Consider the following 19,483-nt stretch of genomic DNA (forward strand, 5'->3'; position numbering starts at 1 on the left):
GAAGCAACTGGATATAAACCAAAGATTGTATATTATATTCTAATAAAACAGACTGACTTTCTTTTGCATTTGATGATGGAAACATGATAGGCAAGAACGAATATTTATCTAAGTAATAATACATGTATCTGAACTAAAAATTAATGTTTAAAAATGTTTTCTCTATAACCAATTTACAGAGGGGTTCACTTAAAAGATCTGATCCTGCTTCATACAGCTGTACCAGATAAAATCGAAGGAAAATTAATTAACTTCAGAAAAATGGCACAGTTGTCTCAAACGCTACGAGAATTGACTAAATTACAAAAAGAAAGTATACCTGTATGTGCCAACATGGATCTTGTAAACACATTACGAGTAAGTATATAAGAATATGGCAACCCTTTAATTTCCTGTACCCACAGAACCCACGAAAATTGGTATCCAATGAATAACTATGACCCACATAATAAAGGCGTCATTTTCCTTTCTCCTTTAGTTAAAACATGTTGATTTTGCCAATTATTTGGGGTGTTGATGTCAGCACTTTATCCGATAAAGTGACAAAAAGGTTCTATTTCACTTTCTTACATACCAAAACAAGATGTGGTATGAGCGCCAATGAAACAACTTTCAACAATAGACAGCAGTTAACAACTTAAGGTCACTACAGCCATCAACAATGAGCATAGTTTTTTTGTCAACTTGAGACAAAGAACTTAATATTCAGGGCCTAATATGGGAAATAATCCTTTAGTAATGATGAGGGTCACCTTTAAACTCGACAAAGAAATCTTGGAAAGGTTCCTTTGATCAAGGAGATGACTAACTGAACATTATGCACTTATAGAATCGATAAAAAAAATATCTTCACACATGTTCAGCTGTAATGATCCAAGATAAATCTAATTGTCGTTTATCAAGAACATTAAAATTGCATGGTTAGATTTAAAAGGTTTTATTAAACAGGAATTAACAGTTGTTGAAATTAGTTGATTTTTGAAAAAAAAAGAATGTCTTCCACTTATTGTACTTGAGAGTCATTAACTCAAAGTATATAAAAATTCGATAAAACATAACAAAAATTGTACATGGTTTATGTTTAACTCAAACATATTAAGACTTATATGATATCAGTAAACAGTGTTCATGCTTTTAAGTCCCGAATGATGGTATTTATATATGACATTCTTTTTCTTTTGTATACAGGATCTTCCAGTTAGTGCTTTTCACCTTGAAAAATTGATATCACAAAGCAAATTTCTTAATGTCACAATGTCCTATGACAAGTTTCCATGAAATTAATCTGGGGCAGTTCATTTGTATTGTATATATTTATTGTTTTTGTGATATTTGATTTCCTGATTGTTAATGAATTTACAGACAAAAAGTCATGTTTAACAGAACAGAAATTGCAAAATAAGTAAATTAGCCTTGAGAATATAGTACTTGATATAAACATATATATTTCCATTTGTTTTCTTCTGTTTATAGCTATCATTAGATTTACACTATACAGAGGATGAAATTTATGAATTGTCATTAGCTAGAGAACCACGAAACTCATTATCTTCAGTAAGTATTCAACTCATTATAAGAACACAAGTGGCCCTCATTATGTTAAACTCATAGGCATCAGTTCATATATGTTAGGTATGCCCATCTTTGAATTTGTGGACACTTGATCTGTTTTCATACATATTGGAGATGTGGAAATAGCTTGCACCCTCCTTTAAGTATGTCCTAATTGTTAACAATTACCAGGGTATTATTGTTTTAACTGATTCTGTACAATTTGAATGTTTGGTCAGTAAACCTTAATGTTTGGCTATATTAGTTGATATTCCATAAAGAAATCATGTATTTTCCAATTTCCGATTACAAATTTCTTAATTTTTTTTACAGCCTTCCACACCTACCAAGCCAGTAGTATTTGCTGACTGGTTGGCAGGAGTTAGTCCCCCTGATCCAAATACAATCAACAAACATGTGTACGATATGGTAGAGGTATGTTTATTTTACACATGACAAAATAGAAGAAGCTGATGGCTCTATATAGACTAAAAGATACCAAAGAGATGTTCAAACTCAAAAGTTGATGACAAACTAACAAAGCTATGGCAACAAATTAAAAATGCCTATAAAAGACAAACACCAGTATACAAACCAAAACATAGAAATCTTAAGATTGAGAATCACAAACCCAAACTATACGGTGAGGCAATATCATGTGCTCCTGAAGGGTAAATAGATCTAGCATGAAGATTATGAGGACATTATGAGTTATATTGTTTGCTCTGACCCCCTATAGACCCATTGAGGGTTAGAAAAGGCCTAATGTATGGAATTTTCTAACCCTCTATGGTCCATAGGGGGTCATTAGTGATCAAATTTATTGCACAAGGGACTTTTCCTGACATGTTTTGTAAAAGAAAAAAACCCAATTAAATGCAACAACATCACCATGAAATTTGACGTCTTAAACCTCTTATGAAATATACTGACCCATGCTGATACATATTAGGTCATCATATGACAGTGTAAAACCAATCATAACGTTATAATTTATTTGAGGTGGGATAATACTGTATAGCTGTTTATCATTACGCTTGATTCAAGTCTGGATTCATTCTTTTATAAAAATGTGCCTTGCTAAGGAATTATGGGTGTGTTTGGATATCTGCCTATGGGTAAATAAAGTATCTAATGAACATGAACTTCCAACATTTTTTCTACCCCCAGGAATCACTTTTCTATGTTTGGTTACCTATAGGTAGAAAATGTATCATAAAATGATATTTAACAATTTTAAGAAAAACTTACATTTGTAATAATAACAATCAAGAAATAACAGTTTTGAAACTTAGTTTAAATGAAAATTGAAATGGGGTATACTTCCTTGAGACAGAAACTGAACAAAACAAAAAACATCTAATGGCATCCAGTGTTTACATTCAAAAGTTAAATATTTACAGAATGAATAGTTATAAGCAAATATTCTAATGTTATTTGTTTTTCAGGCTGTGTTTAAAAATTATGATCATGACAGAGATGGATTTATATCACATGCAGAATTTGAGGCTATTGCAGGGAATTTTCCATTCATTGATTCATTTTCTGTCCTTGACGCTGATCAGTAAGTTTTATATGTTATAAGTTACAAAATTCAGACTACAATAAGAAATTGTTTCAGTTTTATAATATTGATATTTGTCTTGTCTCCAATAATAGTTGTATTAGGCAAAAAACTTTGTCACTGGACCAATAAACCCACAATTATAACTCGAATCAACTAGTTATGTAAAACTGTGAAATCATTTGAATAAAAGTATGTCCGACCTTGACAAAAGTCATTGACATGTGTATAATAAGGTTTTAATGTAACAGCTGTAATGTCTGCACATTTGTAATTAGATATATGTTGATACACGTATCTGATCGTCATATTTCAATATTGTTGTATAACTGTCCTAGATATAAAACATGTGATAACGCTCAGTGCAAATGTACTTTTGAAACAATAAGGTACCAGTAGATGATACAGAGGAAGTCAAAAACCAAACCTAAACTTTAAATTTGGAAACCTACTGGTGCTAACTTTTACTTCATTTGGTCTTCGGTGTAGAGTTGTCTCATTGGCAATCATACCACATCTTCTTATTTTCATAGTACAAAGATGCAGTTTAATGTCCTGTTATGTTTGGAATGTCAGCTGTTATGTATGGAATGTCAGCTGTTCATATTTTTTTCCTTATGACATTATCAACAAGGAAATGAATTTTACTAGTACATAGTAACTTAAAGTATAAGTACAACCTTAAAAAACGTTTTTTTTTTTTAATCATTTACAAATTACAGCTACATCTTTGTCTTCAAAACTATGTCAATGTGGGTTTTTTTAAACATATTTACCGTACCTAATATAATTCCTGTTGTTCTTTTTGACATTTCATAGGAAAAAGTACATGTAACTTCTGAATTTTCACATTTAGCAGATGTTAAATGTTTCTCTTTTGAATTAAATTTCTACTTGACAATGATCCAACAACTAAATCACTGAAATTATAAAAAGACATTGAGGTCATTTTTTTCTTAAACAAATTCAGCCTTTTGGTTAAGTCATCTGAACAGTAAAAAAAGCTAAAAACATGTAATGTAAATATTGTATAAACATTCCAATGACATAAAAATAGACAAAAACAAAAATAGTAACACACATTATAACATTAATTTCTGAGAACCACCATTTATAGAGTGCTGATTAATTTTTCTTCCCATTGTCGGCGCATACTAGTTGCAGTAGTCACAATCTTCAATCTATGCCCGGGATAACAAATCCTTAGTTTTTTCGAAAAATTTAAACAAATTAGATGTTTATAAATTTCCTGTCTAGAAAAACTTTAAATATTTCAAAAAACCTAAAGATTTTCTTATCCCAGGCATAGATTACCTTAGCCGTATTTGGCACAACTTTTGGGGAATTTAGGATCCTCAATGCTCTTCAACTTTGTACTTGTTAGGCTTTATAACTATTAATATGAGCGTCACTGGTGAGTCTTATGTGGACGAAACAAGCGTCTGGCGTACTAAATTATAATCCTGGTACCTTTGATAACTATTTAATCACCAATAATTTAATTGTATATCTTTTTCAGGGATGGTAAAATAAGTAAAGCAGAAATGAAGACATATTTTTTCAGAGCTAATTGTCATGCTCTAAGAAACAGCTTTAAACATGACTTCCATGAGACGACATATTTTAAGCCTACTTTCTGTATACACTGTACGGGTCTGGTAAGTATCCTGTTAGTCTTTAACAATTTAAAAAACAAAACTAGTTAGGGTTTATGATTAATAGGATTCCAACTTTCAATATATAGGAAATGAAACTAACATTTCACATCTTCTGAAAAAATATGGAGGCAAAACAAGTTAAAACAGCAAAAATAATATATTAAAGCTCAGAGTTTTAAACTTTCTTAGTTGGAATGCACAGTTTATAGATTTATATACCGAGACTTTAAGTTCTTTGCAATTGCTAGAATAAAACAATGTAAAATTTCAAGATAGAAAGTAAGAATTGATAAATTTAATTGTGAATAAAATAAAAGATAAGTAAAAAGTTGGTGAACTTATATCACATGGTACTATTTCTGAAATCAACATATTTATTCTGGTCTTTTATGTCCGTTTCAGTTATGGGGTCTAATTAAACAAGGTTGGAAATGTAAAGGTAAGTCTCTTTCTTACACTTTTATAACCTTGGAAATAATAAATAAATCTGTAAGAAAGAATTGGCTGTAATTCTTGTTTTGTGAAAAATACATTTGTTTGAAAGCAGTTGATTTCCCTGAATTAGTGTGGTCAGATTATTAGATAGTTTCAATTCAGAAATTATTGCAAGGTTTTGATGAAGACAAATAACACAACTAGGTGATTATCTCAAATATAAAGAAACTCACATTCTGATATCGTATACATTCATTTGTATGCAGATTTTTTCTGAAATTCCAATGATTAATCTCACATATTTGTTTATTCTTCAAAAATCGCAATACTGAACTGTACAACAAAAAAACACACCAACATTTACTTGGCTCTAATAAACGACACATAATATGTTATAGCTTCCTCAAGAAAACAAAAACATCTTGAACAACACTCTCAACTCGTTTCATGAAGTCTCATCATAAAGTTTAGTTGAAATGAGCAAAATCGAAGTGATGGGGCAATTGTGGACCCCTGTCCACCCCCTCAATTGTTTTTGAAAACCTTAAGCAAGTTTTCACATATTTTTATTTTCAAAATTTTGTTTTGTTTTGATAACACTAAAAAAAGAGATCTACAAAAAGGGTGCACAGTTTGTACCCATAGGAACATTACCAATTTGATGATTATATATAAGTACATTTACATTTCAGATTGTGGTATAAATGCACATAAACATTGTAAAGATTTGGTTGTGATGGAATGTCGGAGTAAACAACATGCAGGATGTAATCGGCGCGTGGATTCTGTATCAAATGGTTTGTATCTATATAAAGATAGGAAAGAGAATTTTGATTGAAAAAACCTATTTTAGTTTGTGATATAGATTTATAAAACATATTTTGAAAACTATACATGAAACACTTGTAATTCATTATATGATGAATGAAGACCTGGGAAAATTTCTGCAAAATCAAGTTGCTATTTAAGATGAATACGTAAAACTTGTTTTTCAGATTATCAAAAAATTGTCACCCATTTGTGGCAGTTGATTTAAAACTCTGATATCTAAGTTAAAGAATAGCATGTTATAATATGAAAATACGTTCTAATCAAACAGAAAGTTGAACATTATGTTTAAAAGAAAATGGTACATGAAAATATGTCAGTTTTGAAAGTTGGATCTGATAAATACTTATAAACCGTCCTGCTGCAATTTATATGACAACACACTTTTCCATGGTAATAGAATTCATTTAATTTATTATATAATAATAGATAATACCATTTATGTAGGTCCTGGACATCAAGATCTCACATACTCTACAAAACGTAAAATGTCTCAACGACAGAAAAAGACGCGAGTTCACCAGGGAACACAGACGGAGGAGATATATTTTAGTGATTATGGACAAATGAATGGTGAAGGAGAGTTCTATGATGAACACAATACATTATATACACGGTTGTTAAAGACAGAAGAGGTGATGATCATTTATTTACTTGTGTAAAATGTTGAATGGGCTCATGAGATTGCCTTCAAAATCTGGGATTAAATGAAGCTCTTAGTCTATTGATATTTTAAACTTATTGAATTAGTAAAATTTTGATTAGAAAGAAACTTACAGTAAAATAATGTAATGTTGTCTGTTCTATGGTTGGGTTGTTGTCTCTTTGACACATTCCCCATTTCCATTCTCAATTTTATTTTGTTTGTTGCCCTCAACTAAACACAACTTTTATTTGAAATAAGCTTGTAAAAAGATCAAACAATTAATTGGTTAATGTACTTCAGACCTGACTAGGAACGAGACAATTGCATACTGTGGATTCATTATTATTCCTTGGATACCAATTTTTGTGGATTTCAGGGTAGCAGATGAACACTGAAATTAAATATTCAACATATACCAAATTTCTACAGGCTTGTATGCATATTTCACCAAAACCATGAAATTAAATATCCATGAACATGTAAGTTTACCCCAATCAATAAAAATTGGTACCCACGAAAGTAAATGAATCCACAGTAGCTAGATAAGAATTCATTTATTGCTGTTTTTAATTCTGAAAGTTATGGTGAGGTTTTTAGATTGAGTTAGATAACTGTTTCCACAAGGTAACAGCCATTTAAATTCCAATGAAATTGAAAGCTAATAAAAGAAATAATTACAGGCAACTAGATGGTTACAAATAGTATTTGAAGTTAATAGTTGAAATGTGTATGGTAAACTTTTGCAAACACTGCATTTATTGTACATATTTAGCTTATAGATTTTGGGGTCTCATATTTCTTTGATATGTGTAGAATTGTTTATCATATATCTCAAAATAAGCATTATCCTTTTTATTTTGTATAAGTTATCATTTGAAAAAGTCTACATAGATAAAAGCGAATGAACATCCATAGCAAACATCCTTAATCCTTTCCTCCATATTGACGCCTCCCCCTTATATCCATAATGACAGCAAGTGCCTACCAGTATACTCCATAATGATATCTTTAAAAATGACAACTTTTGATGCCAATATAAAAAGTATATTCTTGTAAATATCTGATATGAAATTCTTTGATGAATTTTGATTTTGCCACTCATGGTTATTTTAATGCGATTTTTTTTAAATAAACATTGTGATCCTTTCGTAGCTTTTACTATTCATCATTTTGTTTTAAATATCCTATGCAAAATAAGGCAATGGAGGAAAGATTAATGCATTGAGCAGATGGTAAATTAATAAATATAATATCATCTGTAGTTTCAGAAAATAGCAGATATTCCAAATAAAGTTAGTATGAAAACAAAAATACTTTTATTCTATATTTATTTTTTTATTTAATTTTTGGGGTATTCATGTTTTATCTACAGTTTTTGATAACTCAGGAGGTTTATTTGTATTTGGTTACGTATTAATTAAAGTATACTTATTTTATCTGCAGTCTTATGTAACTGGAAGGTCATTTTGAATTTAGTTATGTATTTATTTAGGATCCATATTTTAGTCGCAGACAATAGGAATTTAGAGGTTATTTTGTTTTTGGTAATGTATTTATTGAAGTATACTTATTTTAGTCTCAGACAGGCGAGGAGGATCAGTAAGTGTTAAAATGTTGTCATCCCACTTGCTTAACTTTACTTCAGTTGCTCAGCTGTTTCAGAATTTCTATTTTCAACAAATTTAACCAAAGTATTTTTTGTACCAGTTAGAGGTAACAGCATGTTACATATTTCTAGTATATTTTTTAATCATATGCGCTATGTCGGATAGAAGTCGACCTTATGCAAGTGCACATATACAAGTAAATGTTTAAGAATTAAATAGATTTTGGACCATTCAAAAAAAAGAAAAGAAAGGTGAATTTTTGTCTGTTTTGTCTTGTTCTTTATAACAACTCAATTTTCAAACAGTTACAGACTTTACATATAGATTTGTTCAACCCAAAATAAGATATCAGATGTATTTATAAATATAAATTTGCCTATGGTCAACTTCTATCTGACACTGGTCATATAATGATGTACCACTTTGATCAACAGTTCTTTAAATTTGTTGAAATTGAAATCAAACTTTGTTAACCTTGCATTTGAAGTATAAGTTGGATGTTTTTATATGTATGTTGTTTACTCCCTAATGTTAGATGATCTTAGATAAAAACTCATTGTTTCATTCCTGACCCTTATTTAAACAAAACTGTCATTTGAATGCTACTTTTTCTGATGTAAGATGACTTAAACCAATAGAACCTCAACTGAATGCTACTTTTTCTGTTGTAACATGACTTAAATAATTAGAACCTCAACTGAATGCTTCTTTTTCTGATGTGTATGTAAGTGAAAATGACACTTTAAAACTCCATGAATTTTCCTTCGCATGTTCTATTTACCTCTGTAAAAAGATTTTACATATTAAACCCATGCATTCAATACCTGATAAAGGAACAAATTTATGTTCTAGTTTCTAATCATTGTACAATGTATTGTAATATAGCACAGCCAAATAGATTTTGAAATAGTTTTCTTTAAAAAAATCTATGTATTTTTTTCTAATTACGATTTAGGGCATAAAATTTAAAATTTATTTACAAAGTTAAGACACAGCTTTTATTGCTTGTTTCTTTTAAAAAAATAAAACTTGATAATAATTTTCTAAGACAAGATCAAATTTCCCCATACCTTCATTATTATTTCATTTTTGGAATTTTTGTAAGTGGCTTTAGATTTCTAGCTTAGTAACAATATTGGTTTTTGCTTTTTCATGGGGCGATGCTTGATTATTATAAAAATGATAAGATGTGGCGTATTTTTTTTATGATATGTGATTAGTCTATGTAGTGGTATTTAAAACAACTTGTTGTTATCTTTACAAATTTAAGATTGTATTTAATGTTTTTATTTGTAGATCTTTGTGTATTAGGAAATTGCTTAAACTGTTAAAAAAAATGAAGTGCACTTTTTGTATAAAAAAACAAACATTCTTATCATTATTATAAAAAAAAGATGTAGTCTGATTTCAAAGAGAGAAAACTTTCACCACAGACCATATGAGATAAAAGTAAGAAACTATAGGACACTGTATGGCCTTTCAACAGTTATCAAAACACATACTGCATAGAAAGCTATAAAAGACCAACCTGACAAATTTAAAACAGTTCAAAGAACAAAACTATCAGCCTGATTAATATACAAAACAATTAATCAGAAACAAATATGATATACAGCAACAAAGGAATGCCATTATAGAATTACAGACTCCTGACTTGGAGCAGACACATAAAGAATGTTGATGGGTTTAACACGTCTGGGGTACCCAACCTGCCCCCTTAGGCTTTTTTCATCATCTAGTTCATATTTTTGATCTGAATCTCTTTTCATATTGATGATTCTTAATGTTAATGATTGAGTAAAGCATATAATTTTCCTTGTTTTGTCAATAGCATTAAAAGTCACAAATTGGTCATTTTAAATGATGTAAATGAGAAATATGATAAGTACTTTTTTTAGTCCATTGAATCTTTTTCCTTTCTTTTACTAATAGAACCATACATTGGCATGTATACATATACAAATAACAAGATCTTATAATGCATGTTCTGTATAACATGGATGTTAACAGTGAAACGTAACAAACAAATCAATATTCATGCTTTATTTAATATTTTGATCCTATTAGTTATAGGCTATAACTAAGAACAGTTATTTAAAAGCATAGCTTCATATATAATGAACAAATATTTCCGAATAAAACAAGGTTCTAGGCATTTTAATGTACTGTGAACACTAAAATATAATGAAATTACCATTTTGTACATACATTGTAAATTAAAACATTGCAACAACAAAAACAATATATGGTAAATAATGCACAGTTACCTATGGTCATGCTTCAAATGAAAAGTTATTGCTACCAGGTATACAACTCACATAAAAGAAATATTATTTTTTAATACAAAATATAATGGCTCATTTCAAAATTAGATGATGAGACCATGAGTTTTGATTTAAAAACATGCGACAGATTTGTTATAATATGTTTTGAAAATAAATTAGAAAAGAATCAGGTTTGTTATACATTAGAATTCATTTTCCTTTATATTTTTTCAGGCCCGTGACAAGTTGAAAGAAGATAATGAAAAGCTCAGAAAGAAGTTGATAGCAAAAGATGAGAAAATCAAACTTTTAAAATCACAAATGGGGAGTATAAGGAACAATACACTGACTTATATCCTAGAACAGATGGACTCGTTAAAATCCCAGCGTCATACAGAAGTATGATACAGCAGGAATTGTTATAATATAAATGTCGTACAGAAGTACGAATTAGCAATAAATGATTTGTTACTGTTGAATCTTCTAAACAATCAAACAACTCTTTTATAGTTTTTTTAAGGACAAAACATTTTAAAGAAATGATTTTTATAGAGTAAGAAACCAGTCTGAAATCATAAATTTCATTTTAGTACACCATGGAGTATGTTGCCAAAAAACTTACAATACCCATAATGCACTATTCCCATGTGATAGAGGAATACCATTCATCCTATTATTGTGTTCAGATTATGTGTAAGGTCCAGATCTTCCAAATCTTATCAAAACATTGTGATGACTCTGTGAAGATAAACTTTGACCTTGAACACTTGTTCTCTGCAAAAGAGTAAACAAATGAATTGTGTTTTCTGTGCTACAAAACAGATGAAATGTGTATAGGAGAGAACAAAAGATTTCCAAGTCCAGATGGAAAAATGGACATTTCCAATTCCAGAAAATGATTCCTAAATGTGAATGGAAACTGATTCTAGTTAGTGATGACCTCTGTAAGGGAGGATAATGTTATATCTATTACCACATTACAAAATATATTTTGTATTTTTCTATTGATTTACAAAACATATACAGAAACCAGTCAGTCCAGTCATTTTGACAGGTGCTTCCTTTAGTTATTTTCACGTAACAAAACCATGTTTATACCGTAAACTGCTCTACCTTATGTATGTTGTCTGCGATTTATTATTCTATTCAGATTGTCACTGAATCTGCAAAAAATAAGAAATGTAAAAAATTGCACTGACAGAACTTTGTAAAATTTGCAAAGTCAATGCAGTTTAACTTATCATGTTTTAAACAAGCCTATGTAGCAATACGAAAGAAATGACAAGTTGCAAGAAAATTTATAAAGGTAGAGCAGTGTTCATTGCTAAATGATTGACAGCGATTTTCAGTTGGGTAAATAGTCTTTAAAGAAGGAAAGGTTCAATTATTGAATAAGTCTGATTAATCTTTATAAATTCTCAAATTTCTTTCTTCTTTAAAAACTCAGGTTTATCATTTGTCATTGAAAAAACAAATACTCAGTCTTTATAAAATGCAATCAAAATTGTTAAACTTGATGCAATGTAATTTAAAACATTTGAATCATTGTCAAGGATAAAGATGCAACCAAGAAAACATATTATTGTTTATTTAAAATAGATGATCTCAACCAATTAGAGATAAAAAGAAAACATCAAATTCGTACAAGACAATTTTACTTACTCATTAGAATTTTGTTAATTACAGTTCAAACTTAAGGGTTTCATTGTGTTAGATCTTTAGCCAAAATAGCAAAATATTTGTTGTTTGAAGTTTTTTCTGAAATCAAATCAAAAGTCCACATGCATTTAAAATAAACTTTGATACTCCTGAAAGAAATGGCATATATTGACTGAATAAATACTAATTTGATTGTTTTTATTCAAACTTTAGCGGTAATTAGTTTCATTGCTCTTGGCCAGTTCACAGTTCTTTATTTTAACCATAAATTGTTAAAAAAAAATAGTGAGGTATTATTAAAGAATTTTGCTTAGGTGGAACAGCTGGTTTCAGGTGATGAGACCATATATGCTCTTGTTCCACCAAAGCAATGATGGTTTACAGCAGAATGCATAGAGTGTGAAGGTACGGGTAGAATCTTTGGTTAGCTTGCTTGTTAGTCGAACCATCAAGTCATTGTTATGTTAGGTATACTACCCTCCTTTGGGAGTAGTCTTGTCCTACATATAGATATATATTGGTTATCTGTAGGACTAGTCTATTCTTAAATGAGGGTATTATACCGAACTTATAATGGTTTCACGATTCAACTAGCAAGCAAGCTAACCAAAGATTCTACCCTTTTCTACACACTCAATGCATTCTGCTGTAATACCATATATATTTATTTAAGTTAGTAAAAAAAATAATTAATGAACACTTGTAGTACCTGAGAACTAGATAATCAGTTTACATTGTCTGATATTTATATTTATAATGGATATTTTTATTAGGTTTTTTGAAGCCCTGTCATTTTGTTACATGAAGAAAAGGTCCAATTTTACTAGACACCTTAATGATAAAACGTAATTAAAACCTATGGCTGTGATTCTGTTAATGTATATATGAATATAGCATTCCATATTACGGAGTTGTGTCAATTTTGTGTATAATGAACAACTGTATCAGCACAAAGGAATTTCAGAATTACCTCCCCTTAAAGCAAATTTGATAATATATACCTCACATGTACTAAATTTTGATATGGTAAATCAGAACAGTTGTGATCTCTCCCTGGAAAAGATTATTATATTTTAGAATATTATTTACTCAATCAAAAAGTTAAACAGACATTGTCATCATAGCAGCAAAATTAAATGTATAGAGTGATGTAATATTGACTTCACAGACATTTTGCTCCACTGATATAACATCAAATTAAACAATATTGTTAATTTAAATTAAGAAGATTCTGAGTAACTATAGGATAATTTTTTTTATATATATGAGATGCCATCATTGGTTTGCTTTATTGAGGACTTTTAGGTTATATTTGCAAAGTCTATAGGTTTGGGTGAGTGACTACAGTAAGAAAGCAATATCAAAGCAGCAATTAAAGCATATTGTCTTGGTAATTTTAATGTCCTTTTAAGCTAACATTGTTATGTTCAAATATTATTTTTAAATCTGACAAATTTTAATGGACATTTTTTCTCTAAAACAAACTGTCAACCATTATATTGACTCACAATCAGTTGACCAAAATTCTGTGCAATATAGACCTACAATAATAACTTGAGGAAAACAGTTCTGATTTACCATAGACATACACTACATCCAATACAATTGGTCTCTGTATAAGGAATAACTCTGTGCTGTGTATATATTCATTGTAAATTACCATTCATTCAATCATTTAAAATCAGTGGCTGTTCACCATATGTTAATTTGCTCAGACCAAGGTGATTAACTACATTCCAACACTAAATTATATAGAAAATGTTTAAAGCAAACTTATTTTCCATAAACTATTTATATCAAACCAACATACTGTTAATTATGATAAAGATATTTTAAGGTTAGGAAATGCCAAAGGGGTCAATTTTTATAGTGTTATTAAATGGAAAAAAATAGAATTTTTCAGTTGCAAGAAATGAGTCAACTTGTTTTACAGTTTGGTATATACTTGTTGGGTAGATAAAGGTATTTATAAGCAAAGAAGCATTCAAGAACATGTACTTGGGTAGTGTTCAAAATGATATAGGATTAAGAATTATTCCTTAATTTTGTCGTTGCTTGCTGATTTGCCTCGTTTCAATGTCGGACAAGGTAATCAAGCAGTGTTTGTAGTATAAATTAATTATCATTGGTGACTGACAACAGTTCTATAAGACTGACGTAGGTCAAAGTCCAGTTGCCTGGAAAAAAAGTTAAAGACTAAGATTTTATTATGATTATAAAACCAAAATTTTGAAAGAAACCTAGATATATGATATATTATAAGAATTTACTCTGTTTATGTATTCTGAGATATTGTTTATCTATTTATGAACAAATTTATTTTTATTTCTTATATAGTGCGTCTTAAATATTTTTCTGTTGACCCTGTTTTCAAGTTTTTGTTCAATTATCTATTTCCTGTTGTTTTATTTATAGTTGTTTACTTTTTAATGTTAGAAACTTTATTACTGTTGAATGAAAATAAAACCTTTGTTAAACCAATATTTTAGATAACAATTCTAGTCAATTTATCTTACTACACAAATATTGCTTTATTTATTTTTTATGAGTAAAATATAATTTATTTATTTTTATGTTATGTTTTTTAAGAATTTTAAATTTAACAATGATTAACATATTTTCTTCATTCTGTGTAATATATTTAACCAGTTTTATTCACGATCTAAAACTTCATTCAACCAAAATTGCAATGTTTTTGTTTGAGGTCATTTGAACAATGAAAAAACCTAGTATTCCCCTTTGGTGTTTGGAAATATTTTATCCACTAGTTGAGTTTCTGGTCAGATTGTAAAGGCAGGTATTGATTTGTGACCATAAATCTGTAATTTGATGGTAACAAAAATGTACTAACCAGATTAACTGAGTCCCAATCAAGACTTGCATAAGTTTTACATATCAACTAAACTCAATTCACCTCAACTGCTCGATAAGACAAATTTGCAATTCAGTTTTGAACCTAATTCAAAAAGTAATTTACATTGGGTTATGGTTCAACATTCAATTAATTGATGCGCATATAAATAACTAACTAGTCCAGGTTATACCAAAGCCATTACAATGTGGTATCAGATTATTGTGATTCATGAGCATAAATAAAACCATAAAAATATATAACCAGTTTGTTTTTGTGTAAAATATACTAGACAGTACCACTGTTAATATATGTACAAATGAATTTAGTGCTGACAAAAAGGGCTGGATCCCTTGGTATATATATATATCATTACAGATGTTTTTATACACTTGTAAATCTCATGCTATATGTTTATTTTGTTATTATGATTGTAAATATTATTATCATTCGTAAAAAATCATAAAATGGCCATTTGAAACATTCCGTGAGATCAGTTTCTTTTTTTTTTGTATATAAGTGTGTAGAACCATTCCAGAAAAATTGCAGTGACCAGTTGACCTCTCTCAAAAAATTTGTGCAATTTTGATTATTTAATATGTGTTCATATTCAAGTTTGTTATTATATAAATCAGTCAAAAGCTAAGGTAATCCTACTTTTCAAAATAAAATATAAGAATAAAATTCTACTGTTATGAATGACAGTAGGGTGCTGAACTTAAATTATTTCAGAATAGTAACTGGGTATATATATATATCTTGATATATAGTGCAGACTCTTTTCAATCAGTGAAGATCAAATGTTTACCGAATTATGTCTGGTTTTGCTTTTATTGTTTTTGGGTTGCTGTTCAATTGATGTAAAACTACATTTCCGTTTAATCACAAACAAATTGTACATTCAGTATGGAAACAGATAAATATAACATGCCATTTCAAATTGGGAAATGTAAGAGTTTAACATTGTAGATTGTTCACATAAATGGGGGAAATGAAACAGCTGAACAGCGCTTTTATTACTGTTGTTCATCTCGAAAGTAAGCTCATGTATGTTGTTTAACCGAATAAGACCAACCTACTTTGACCAAGCTAAGACGTCCAAAATGTGCAAAACTGCAAAGTTGTCTTATAGTTTTTATGACAGAACAGATTTAAGTTACTTTAAAAATAAACAGGTGTTATATAATTTTCTTGGATTTGTTTAAGGTAATTTGAATTTTACATTGAAACATCTGATAGATACTGAGATTAATATTACTCAACTGAATTTGTTTGTTTCAGGTGACTTTATATTACTATAAACCAGAGTTTCACCTGAGCAAGTTTAGTTTCCAAATTTTATCTCAAAGATTCAACTGATAAATAGTTTTGGTGTAAAATGTTAAACAAACATGGCTATGCTAATATTCTCCAAAGAGAATCTAAAAATATACTTATTACAAAGTAATATTCACACAAGTACAAGCATTTTTAAAATTAAGGCATTCTAATATTAAATCAACTTTTTCTCTGTTTTGGTCATGATTAACACTAAGCACTACATTCAACATTGAGCAATTTATGTATTTATTTAAAGTAACATTATTAATTTAATGCCCTCTATTAGGCAATGTGTCAGTTGGTAAATTTAAAATAAAAAATATAAATTTAAACACTTTTTGAAAGAAAATTCAAGCTTCATATCTTAAGTTTTTCCAGTAAAACATTTAGCCCTTTTAAGCTGATTTTGCTGCAATTTACATTCACAGTTTTCTAAACTTGTTTGTGTGACTATTTAAAAACTGTCCAAGTTTGACATATTTGCCAATGCCAATATTTATATTCACATTATTTTTCTTGCAAAAATAAAATAATGAATCCCTTGCGAGTAATAGTTAGTTTACAATAATATGTGGACAATCAATCAAAATGTACAAAAAAGGAATTTATTTAGAAAATATGGTAGCCCCAAGTCTATTTATCCAAAATAGAAACAATATTTTAACCAAGAAATACATAATTTTGCTTTCAACAGGATAATCAACCTGTAATTTAGACCCTTTCCATGATACATTGAATGGCAAAATAATACATTCCGTTGAAGATTACAACTAAACAAAAGTATATAAATAAGAATGCCCCTTTTTTATCATATAAAATGTAGGACTGGAGAAGCAATGAAATGGTGTATACAAAATACATGTAGTATAAACATGTAAGCAGTAGTGAATGTTTGAAAAAGTGTGTGTTTGTGTGGTGAATGAGTTGAGTGTAAACGTGTGTAATCGAAGTATAAATGTAAACATCTTTTATGTATCTGAATGAGCTCAAAGCAGTGTTGTATTATCAAAGAGAAACATATGTAAAATTAAAAGCAATATTTGTTGTTATAGATCTATTTATTGTAATCTGTTTTTGAAAAAAAAGTCAAAATTTTCAAATGTTTATAAATTAAGTGAAATTGATGTGCAAAACTTGTTTCAGACAAGGATCAAATAAAAGAAATATAAATAGACACTTGTTATTTTTTACAGAAAAATATACAGGCAATTTGTAGAACATATACTGTGGATTCATTATTATTCAGGGTATCCAAGTTTCATGGATTTCTTTGGAATAAGCTAACCACAACTGATGTTTAACAAAGTATAAATTCTTTAAAGGCTTGGTTGCAGATTTTCATATTTGACAAAACCACATGATCAAATACCAATGAAAAATACAAGTACAAGGTCAATCCATGCAAACTGATACCTAGGAAAATAAATAAATGAACAAAAAGTGAGGCTACCATACTAAAAATTACCAGGGTTATCACAGTCCGTTGTGTGAATAATATATCTAAGGGAAGTTGGTAAAAGTAGAAAATATGTTTATAGCATTTTGAGTTCATGTCCTTTGTAGGATATTTAGCTACTTGAAATTACTTTTCCTAAACTGCAGAATAACTTTACACTCAATAGGGATTTTATTTAGCATACAACATATGAAAATAAGATGTGGTAAGATTGTCCCCAAAATACCAAATGATATAGATGAAACTAAAGGCCACTTTATGGCCTTCAACAATTATTTATGACAAGCAAGTAAACCAGTAACAGATATGATATACAGAAATCAATGACAATCATTGAATTGTGTTTTTCTTATATAATTCACTACCATGTTATATATAAATAAATGATAAAATGGTGCATTGCAATCAGATGACTTCCTTATTGGAGGTGTTTGCCTTGTTATGACACTACCTTATCATTAAACTCTCCCTTATATGACAAGAGTGCACTCACTGAAATGTCTGGCCTGCATTACTGAACATTGTTGTAATGAAATGATTGTTAAGTGTACATGTCAAACAGGCAGGTATCAATTGAGTCGATAGTCCTTAAGTATTGCATAAACTTAACATGATCCAATAAAATGAGGTAAAGGTCAGATAAACCAAAACAGAAATACGTGCAACACCTTAAAGGCTTACAATCATTCCATACACCAAATTTAGTTGACCTATTGCTTATTGCTTCTTAGAAACAAACTTAACCATGTAAACTTAACATAGACTTATGACCCATGAAAGTGAGGTCAAGGTCAGATGATACCTGCCAGACAGACATATACACCTTACAATAATTCTATACACCAAATATAGTTGACCTATTTCATATAACTGAAGAAAAATATACCAAAACATAACAATGTGAAAAAAATTAGGTCTGACAAGGTCAAATTAAGTAGAGCTCTTTATAAGAACCAGGCAGTGTGCCATATACATGTGATACATGGGGCCATGATGGGGGGTTTCAGATTTTATCTATAATTGGCCTAGTAGAAGCAATAAATGAAAAATGCTCAAAAAATAATTTTGAGTGGGAAAATATGAGTGGTTGCCATGGTATAAGACACTATTTTTTGGTTGTTAACCGTTGTAAAATCTTTCAAAAATCAGCTAAATCACCACATTTCAGAGCCTGATTATGAATAGAATAATCATTTTTTCATTAATTTTCATATGTTACATTGATAGAACTTGGTCAATGCTTCATTTTAGTGAAGATTGCATGTCAACCAAATTTGTAATTTGTTTGTAAAATTTTGTGAAAAAATGCATATTTTCAACTTTTCTGAAATTGGTATTTTTGCTGAATTACCACATTTTCTCTGGTGTTTTTCAGAAAAGTGCAAATGTGTACAGAATAGTTAGCACTGTAGTTATGAAGTTTGGATACTACTTTACCAAATTTAATAGAAACATGTGTGGGATTTTTTTTAGTTTTATCACCATAGCAACCGAATTTTTCCTTGGAAACAATGTTTTCATTTGCAGAATATTGCAGTTTAAGAGTTTAAATGTCCTGAATTTTTCATAACCGATAGGAAAAATACATAAAAGCTAACGCAAACTTTAAACTACAATCGTCATGTGTTGTTGACTTCAATTGTT

At 29.4% G+C, this 19,483-nt stretch overlaps 1 protein-coding gene across 5 annotated transcripts in view; it reads left to right on the plus strand.

Annotated features, from left to right (window-relative positions):
* Window positions 1–17,549, plus strand: part of LOC134711634 (ras guanyl-releasing protein 3-like) — an 81,865-nt gene extending 64,316 nt beyond the window's left edge. For 4 of the 5 annotated variants that reach the window (XM_063572366.1, XM_063572365.1, XM_063572367.1 and 1 more), the window contains 9 exons: window positions 180–357; window positions 1,474–1,554; window positions 1,885–1,986; window positions 3,000–3,115; window positions 4,635–4,773; window positions 5,176–5,212; window positions 5,901–6,005; window positions 6,484–6,671; window positions 10,788–17,549. In XM_063572366.1, coding sequence (XP_063428436.1) covers window positions 180–357; window positions 1,474–1,554; window positions 1,885–1,986; window positions 3,000–3,115; window positions 4,635–4,773; window positions 5,176–5,212; window positions 5,901–6,005; window positions 6,484–6,671; window positions 10,788–10,958 — 1,117 coding nt within the window. In that variant the 3' untranslated portion in view covers window positions 10,959–17,549. Of the gene's footprint in view, window positions 1–179; window positions 358–1,473; window positions 1,555–1,884; window positions 1,987–2,999; window positions 3,116–4,634; window positions 4,774–5,175; window positions 5,213–5,900; window positions 6,006–6,483; window positions 6,672–8,258; window positions 8,282–10,787 lie in introns of all 5 variants that reach the window. The other variant, XM_063572369.1, reaches the window with a different exon arrangement.
* The last annotated feature ends 1,934 nt before the right edge of the window (window positions 17,550–19,483 follow it).

This window comes from Mytilus trossulus, chromosome 3 (assembly GCF_036588685.1).
Source record: "Mytilus trossulus isolate FHL-02 chromosome 3, PNRI_Mtr1.1.1.hap1, whole genome shotgun sequence".
In the NCBI taxonomy this organism is placed as follows: domain Eukaryota; kingdom Metazoa; phylum Mollusca; class Bivalvia; order Mytilida; family Mytilidae; genus Mytilus; species Mytilus trossulus.